The sequence below is a fragment of the Gossypium hirsutum genome, chromosome A01, assembly GCF_007990345.1.
Source record: "Gossypium hirsutum isolate 1008001.06 chromosome A01, Gossypium_hirsutum_v2.1, whole genome shotgun sequence".
NCBI lineage: Eukaryota > Viridiplantae > Streptophyta > Magnoliopsida > Malvales > Malvaceae > Gossypium > Gossypium hirsutum.
This window is the reverse complement of record NC_053424.1, coordinates 112,492,898-112,501,835: the sequence shown is the minus strand read 5'-3', so window position 1 is coordinate 112,501,835 and position 8,938 is coordinate 112,492,898. Positions and strand designations below refer to the sequence as shown.

General features: G+C 31.7%; 1 protein-coding gene across 1 annotated transcript; it reads right to left on the bottom strand.

The window, feature by feature from the left end:
- Positions 1 to 3,917: 3,917 nt before the first annotated feature.
- Positions 3,918 to 7,915, bottom strand: LOC107925944 (transmembrane protein 50 homolog). Its single transcript, XM_016856709.2, has 4 exons — positions 7,544 to 7,915; positions 7,379 to 7,466; positions 4,903 to 5,055; positions 3,918 to 4,675 (listed from the first exon to the last, which is right to left on the bottom strand). Exons 1-4 carry the CDS (start codon positions 7,674 to 7,676, stop codon positions 4,642 to 4,644), a joined length of 408 nt encoding a protein of 135 aa, XP_016712198.1. The 5' UTR covers positions 7,677 to 7,915; the 3' UTR covers positions 3,918 to 4,641.
- Positions 7,916 to 8,938: the final 1,023 nt, after the last annotated feature.

Sequence of the window (8,938 nt, the reverse complement as noted above, 5' to 3'; positions counted from 1 at the left end):
TTTTTGAAAATTAAATCAATTTCTGAAAATGAATTTTAAATACCTTTAATTTTGAAAATAGGATAGATTTGTAAAAGAGTCAAAACTTAAAGTTTTTAAGAGGGAATTAGACCAGATTTTTAAATTCAACATAAAAACCTCCATTTATAGTTTCATATTCACGATAGTTTTCTCTCCAAAGCTTGTGCATGCCGTCCCTTGTTTCCTATTACTCTTCCAATTGATTTTTTATTTCTAAACTATAATCTTTTGATTTCCATCAACATTCAAACCTTAAACCTTCATTAAATACCAAGAAAAATACCCAAAATCACCATTGATTTCTCCATTGTCACGTCTATAACATATACTACACATCAGGGGGAAAATCGAAACCTAAGCAAACATTCAAAAGCTCGATCTCTCCTTGTTCTTTTCTCAATCCTTATCATGGTGACTCATACTAAAGGTACTATAAGCATGCCTTGTAAAAACAGACGTTAAAACAAAAAGAAAACCAGCTAGAATATTATTCCATAACATATCCTGACATTTCTTATTTTATCTTATTCAGATCGTTAGTTGATTTGGTAAGTTCCCGAATGGTCTGAACTTTCTGAATGCCACAGTTGGTTGTAATCTTCTCTGGCATTTATGATTGACTATAATGTGAAGGTCAGAATCGTTGGTCATATTTTCCAATCATAATCGAAAGACAAGAATGAGATTTTGGAAAGGAAACTCATTAGATCTTAGTGTCATCAAATATAATACAGTCAATTGATGAACAGTGGAACTTTTCAAGAAGCCTTCTCACTTTTATCTTGAGGGATTAGTAAAAAAAAGGCAGTTATGCAAGACCATCTATTATTCCACCAACAAAGCTAGCATTCTTTCTTTTTCTTTTTCTTCCCTGGTGTTGTTTGCACTATATTTTGAAGTTCATGTTTATGATATGACTTAATGATATAGACTTGTGGTTGAATTATAACTGTTCTTGTACATCTTTAAGGGATTTTGAAATGCCAAGATTAACTCTTAGCTAGTTTGCTGTATGCTCATGAACTGTTCTGGAAGTTGCACTTTTTCTTTTGACCTGTATACTGCATGATAGAAGAACCATTTAATTAGTACTTAGAAATTTCAGATATAATTTCCTAATTTTTGGTCCCAGGTTCACAATTCAGTGGATAAATCAAAAGCCAAACCTGCTGTCAGAACAAGTGACATGAATATAACTATAAAGAGTGGACAGCAAAAATATTCTTTGACTCATCATGGTAATCAGTCTCCCCACAGTGATCATGTCAAGTCTGACATGCCAAAGACATCTGGGAAGCTTTTGGTTCTCAAACCAGGATGGGAAAATGGGGTCTCATCTCCTACTCATAAAGATGCTGCTAGTCCAACAACAAATATGAACAGCAGAGGTACAACTAGCCAACATGCTGTTGCTTCTGTTACATCTGCTTCCTCTATAAACTCGAAGAACCAAAAGATATCTGCTGGGGAACGCAAGGCATCTACCTTGAATCCAGTAGCTGGGTTTACTGTGGAAAAGAAACCTTCCTTGGCTCAAACCCAGAGCCAGAATGATTTTTTTAATCTCCTGAAAAAGAAGACCTCTATGAACAGTGTTTCTGGTCTCGCAGATTCAGATCCTCATAATTCATCTTCCACCACAGAGAAATCTGAAGTTTCAAAGGAAGTAGTGACTGCTTCTGCACCTGCTTGTGCTAATGAGAATCATACTGCAGCAACTAGCAATGGTGGCACCCGTCCTGATGCTAAAAGATTTTCTGATGATGGTGAAAATTATATGACTTCCACTTCTATGGTTTATCCAGATGAAGAAGAGGCTGCATTTCTTCGTTCTTTTGGCTGGGAAGAAAACTCTGGTGAGGATGAAGGCCTTACTGAAGAGGAAATCAATGCATTTTATCAGGAGGTAAATACATCTTTTTTTCCTTTTTGCTGTACTTTCCCTTTATTTATTCAATGAATTTTGTTTGAAGTCAACTTGTTCCCAAGTTTTAGTGTCTCTCTAATGAACCTTTAAGTTTACTGAAAATGATGTGGAGTTGATCAATTGATCTTGCTTGGCTGGTAAGCATAATGGGATTTTTCTTAATAACCATTGGAGAATTGTGAAGATTTGATATATTGATAATGCCTCTGATTCCATGGCTAATAATCATCTTTGTCATTGTTTAAAAGCGATGCATTTTGTACAACAGATGCAAATTAAGAGCTCTTTATGAGACAATTTTTGTATGGTATTTGTAAAATTCATCTATTCATTTGGTTTTGCAGTAAATGAAGTTGAGGCCGTCTCTGAAACTGTGCAGCACATGCTGCCAAAGCTGGCTCACACTTTCGCAACTAATTTGGATGGAGCTTCTGAACCAAGCTCATCTGACCCCGTATCTGAAGCCCGACTTCCTCTGTCCCTACATAGTAAATCCAAAGAAGTTCCAATTTTGATGGCAGATCTTTAGGTTCATTTTCCCTCCTATCACATAGTAAATCCTTTTGATGTCTTCTATTTGACAGAAAGCTGAGGAGTTGGGCATGGAAGGGAGTTTGCAAATAGTGCAATAACTCCTGCCCACTTATAACACAGAGAGAGAATTCTTCGGGTTTCTAAAGGATCTGCAGTGGGGAAGAATAGATGCTGGAAAGTTCCATCTTTTGGGATACATATTATTTTGTCCTTTTTGCTTCCTTTCCTTTCCCTAGGGTTCAATTTTACAAGAAATAGATTATTGTTGATGTCTTTGGTCAATTTACACAGGAAATAAGAAAAAAGTTAAATATTTATTTTAGTTCATGTTACACGTTTGTTTATTTTTCATGGTTATCCATCCTTTCATATTCCTTTTAGCAAATTTTTTATATGAAGGCAAGTAGTTTCATGTGAATAAATGGAGGAAGTATTAGTGGGGAGTTCGTTTAAAAGTAGGGTCTACGGCTGATTTTATGCGCAAAGATATGATTATCATTTAAGAGCTTTGGGAACATTAATTCAAGGGTCAAAATATTGGTTAAATTCTGTGATAACGAATTTGATCTCTTTATTTTAATTTACTCATAATTGTTATTTGTTAATTTCATTCGATTAAATTTTACTATTTTTAAAATCTAATTAGATAAATATATTATTATATGTAATGTCGAATCAGTTTGTCATATATATTTTTAAAATTTCGGTTAAAGGATTAGTAACAATCTTTTATGCCAAAATTTTAAGTTTTGAAAAGTAAAACTCCAATCATAAAATATGAGTTACATCTACAATTACGAGACAAGTGAATTTATTACTTGAATTGGGATTAAAGTTTTAAATTTTAAAAAATATATAAATTAAAATTGACCAATTTAAAAAATACAAAGACTAAAATCAAATTATAATACAAAGATCAAACACACAACTTTTGTCAATATAGAGAATAAGAGCAGAATTTAACCTAAAATATATTCATACTCTTTGTATATTTTTTTTTTCAAAAAATTTAATCCCTCTACTCTTTGGATTTAAAAATATAATTCTAATTATTAATGCAATTAAAACTTTTTGTCAAATTCAAGTTCATTACAACATTTAAAATCTATATTTTGTCCAAATTGTAAAATGTACATATTTGTATCTCTTTGGATTGAGCTCTTTTTTTTGTTTTCTCTTTAAAAAGATACAATTAGATGTATATCAGGATAGTGAAAATCCAAAATGTTGCTCTTTAACAGGTTTGATCCGAGAATCTCGTCCACCATTAAAGTACACTAATGATCTTACAAAATTCCTTGCAATACCTATCTAACTCAGATGCTGCTTTCACTGGTCCATTATCTTTTAACCAATCTATTATCATCATTTACATATAAATCTACTACTCAATTCATTATTCATTAACTACAGATAATATAAGATGGAACCGATATACAAATCTAACATAATTTATTAACATATGAAAATATATACAAATATGTAATGTTTTAAACATGATGACCATAGCTAAAATTATACGAATCCAATATTAAGACACGAGTTTTCGGATCAAATTTAACATTAGGCAGCAAATTGAGTCTCCTAAGTCCTAGAAATTAAGGTGTGAATACATCAAATGAAGTAGACCCGAATTCAGCATTTTACTTTGTTATGCTAAGAGTATAATAGAAAAATAATATAATTTTTACTTCTTTTCCATAGTTCTGTCTTAACAACGAGTGAAAGCAAAATTACATTTCTATTCAACTTTTCCATATTTTATACCAAGCATACCAATAAAATTTTATCTTTCAAACTACCAAACCAAATAAAGCCTAAAAGTGGCAAATCAAATCAGGAAAGAGGTTGGTATGGCCAATCCAAAACAAAAGAAAAAGGTTTTGTTAAAAGGGGGCATGGATGATTCGACCCTATATAGAACTGGTAATAAAGAAAACAACAAATGGGCTTCAAGCGCTCGTTTCGTGGTTGAAAAATCATAAATTTCAAAAGAGCAGGATGAATCTTAGTTTTCACACTCAAGACACTTACTATAGGGTACAAGATTTAAGAAGGTGAAAAATCCTTTCTAATTGCACCATTGATTAATTAAAATGACAGATGATACCTGCACATACTATTGAAGACTCGCTTGTGATTCCAAGCTACACTGTCTGTTATTCCGAGTGAGAAGTCCAATATATAAGTCCACTGCAGTTGACGATTCAGATTAACAAAATTATTAGAGTTGGTGATAAAATGTTTCATACACAAATAATGAAATTGAAGAACATCTTAAATACGCCATTCGGTGTATGATTCTCACACAGGCACATAACCACAAGATAGATATTCATCTTTAATTTGAAAAAATTATACAAACTAGCCTAACAGAACATTGATGATGGTCATAATTCTAAATCTGGAATAGCGTTTACCTAATTAATACGAACACACACTGTAAGACACCTGCAGTACCAGTCCACAATGAAGGACCAGATGTCACTAGTGAGTCCTGTATCAATAGGCCCACTGAAGCAGCCAGTGAAACGAAGGAGACAACATAAGCAAGGAAAAGCCAGAGCTTCAACCTGTTTCGATGAAGGATTAGCATCCATTAGCCAGAACAAGCAACCAAAGGAGCATTGTAACTCTTCTAAAAAAAGGTAGAGATAAACCACACAACAAACAGATACAAGGATGGTCAGCTGATTCAAATTCCAAACACTTAAAGTTTCCCGCTTAAACAATCTTAAATATCACCAATTGTCGAAATTATCTCCAAGTTGTATCAGATACAACGCACAAGCAAGAAAACAAGACAAAAGGAAATCAAAAGTAGACACCATTACTAATTCCCTACAGCTTTAATACATACAAAGTCAAAACCTTTTCCCAAATTCCAAACTCCAATGCCTGATTATGAAATTGTCATGCAGCTGGAGCACTGCACGGATCAGCTTAGTTACACAAGGGTGAGCTACACACACGATGCTTACTCCATGTTGATAAGCGCATACCATACCATGCTCAGATGATATTATCAATATTTGCAAATTTCTTTACATTACAATGAAATTTTTGAAGTGATTAAGCAAGATGGTTGTTAAGCTTTCATGTAACCTACATGAAATAAGAGGAAGCTTCAAATGGCTTAAGAGCATTTCTTGTGTCTCATAATCAAATTCAACAGTGACTCGTACGGCGTAAACTAGCTCAGGTAAAGGAATAGCTTGAGTGGTTGAAGGATAAGTTAGAAAAATAGATTAAAAGAAAAAAAAATTCAAAAAGCTCAGTCCCAAAACTGCAATGGAACACAGCAGAAATTAATAGTTTAAGCCGTAAGTCATACAACACTAGCACATTTACTTTTCGGGCTTCATCAAGTGCCAAGGTTATACAATCAGGGATAAGTCTTAGTCATTCCTTTTCCACCATAGCCCAAAGTTTTTACTCAAGCAACCATAAACGGACATGACAACTTATGTGTTAGCACCAGTTATGCTCCTGTGGAAGAAAAACTAAAATGAAAGACCAATATGTTCAACAATTTTGTCTTAACTCTGACATATATCAAGGCATGTTTCAGGAAAACAACAACACTACTCAAATCCTATATCATCTCTGTAAGCAAATTGATGTGGTTTAGGGTGAAAAAACAGCAGCAAATAGGTAGAAGTTGGAACTCTAGAAAACTCAGGGTTATGGAAAACCTCTAGGTTCCTTTATTAATTTCAGAGGTAATAATCAGGAAGTTATGACTGTAAATATTTTACAGCTTATGTATACTAGACTTTCTCGCAAAAAAGTTTTATTCTAGCTCTATATTTAGCCTTAAAGATACTAAATTGTAGAAAAACATTTCATTCATGTTATTTTTATTCTCTGTTTTCTTATATTTCAATCTTGCTAACAGTATAATAATAAAAAAGAATCCAACACTTCTAATTACAAGGAAAAAAACTTGTAATTCAGCACTGCCATATGATAATTTTTGAGTTGCAGAAGAATTTCTGTTTGTAAACTGCATGTTCGTTTACAAGACACGTGATTTGCAAATGAATCATTGCCTCAAGATTGACTTTAGTGATAACACACATGCAGAAAAGGTGGGTAATAAATAGGTTATATAAATCCTCTAATTTTTCTTAGGTTTCAAGAACTCAGTTCCTCAATGCCATATAGGCAGCTAAAAGAATTTCCAAGTTCGCAGTATTATCATGCACTGCTTCAGCCACCGTTGAATGAGTGAGCAAGAGGGAGTTCACCATGAGTACACTATAGAAAATGATCGTAATGAATAGTTCCATATTCATTAATTCTACAAGAAGATTAAGATCCTTAAGTTAGAAGGATCACTTGAAAATTATGCATCCATGCTGTCTAAACTTGAACCTAAAACGTAGGCACTTTACATGCAATAACAATAATTTTGAACGGAACTTCTGGACCTATGTCTGTGCAAATAGTCACCATCATACACAATTAAATATCATTTGCATTAATGTTAAATTTGTTGATACCAAAAGGAATAAATTAATTGAGATGCAAGACCGTGACGAAATTCTAGTGCTTATCAAGTTTGGATTTCAAAGTGACCGCTACATCATAAGCCTTGATTCTGTAGACAAGGTAAGAACTTCAAGACAAGAAATATTTTTCAATCAGCTAAAATGTACAGAAACATCCCAAATTCACCTCGAAAATATCACAACTCACAACACCATCACCGAGGAACAAGTAAACCCTAAGTAATTAGGTATCTCTCCAATCATGGGAAAAATGATGACGATTTTAGCAAAAAAACAGTTAAAGTAAGCAAAATCAAAATCCAATAGTGGATGAAACGCAAATTCCATAAAAAAATGAACTGAAAAAACAGTGAGAAATTGAAGAAGATAAGAATCAGCAAACCTCCACTCGCCTTCATCATACGGAGAGTAATCAATATCGTCTTTTCTAACACAATTAAACATCAAAGCCGCGATAGATGCAAATATTCCTTAAATAAAATTCGGCCAAATAATTAACACGAAATAGAAAATATATTAAAAAAAGAAGGAAAGTAATTAGGTGTACCAGGTAAATAGTGGACGAAAGAGATATTAACGGAGCTACAAACGACGGCGTCGACCCAAAACCACCAGCCGGCACCGAATACGGCGCCCGCGACACCGGGACCGAAGATCGCCCACAGCTCGCCTAAATCCATTTGATTTCTTTTTTCGAAATTAAACCAATTATTGAGAATAAAATAACATTTCCATTTTTCTTCCCTTAACCCTCCCTTTTCAAGCGCAGCCTATTCTCAACTGTTATTTTCCCCGCTCTCTCTCTCTCTCTCTCTCTCTCTCTGCCTCTTCCTTCGCTCCTTCCTCCGAATGCGTACATTAGTGTACATTAGAGATTTTCACAACAATATTGCACCTTTTTCTTTTCAATTATTTATACATCTGCTCTGTTTCTATAAGCTAAATCTCCACGTCAATAAACCGAAAACGATTAAAATTAAAATATATTAAATTATTTATTTTTATAAATTTTATAAATAATACAATAAATAATTTTGAGAAAATTAGAAGAATATACTGATTCTGAAAAATATTAGGGATATAAGCCGAAATTTTAACTATCTAAAGAAATAGATTGATTTTGTATATGTGGCATTTGTTACATACAAAATAATTTTGGGTACATCAATTAATTTTTTACATATAAAAATATAATTTTTAAAATATTTTATATTTAAAAAAATAATAATATTTAAAATAATTATTTGATTTTATAATAATAGAAATTATCATATTCACCATGTTGGTGGAGAAAATAAATATTCACTATAAAAGTTATATATAAAGAAAAATATATAAAAAAATTAGTTAATATTTTTCAAAAAAATAAAATATTTGTAACATAATACATATAATATATATTCTCATTATATAACTCCATATTTATTATTTTGTTTACATCAATAAAATAATTATTAATTAAAAATATTTTCAACATAATGAAAGATAGATATATTTTTATTGTACAATTCCATATTTATTATTTTATTTATATAAATAAAAGAATTATTAATTAAATATATAAATTAACAAAAATAAATGTGTTTGAGATAAGAGTTGAACTTGAGACTTAAAGGAATAAAATAGTAACACTTGACCATCTAACTAAAAAAACTAACATTTTAAGAGAAAAATATTTTTGTTAAGAAATGTTTTTTAAAAGGGCTTTCCTTAAAACGCGTTTTTATCATATTTACAAAAAATTGGTCTATTTTTCTAAATATTTAAAATTTCGATCTATATTCCTAAATTTTTTTCTGACATATATTCTTATATATTTTATAATTAAGAAAATTAAAATTAATAAGTGATAGCATTAGACCAAACGTACAACAAAGAAGGTAATTTAAAAATAATTAATATCGACTCATTATTTGGGATATATATTTTTAGAAAATAAATC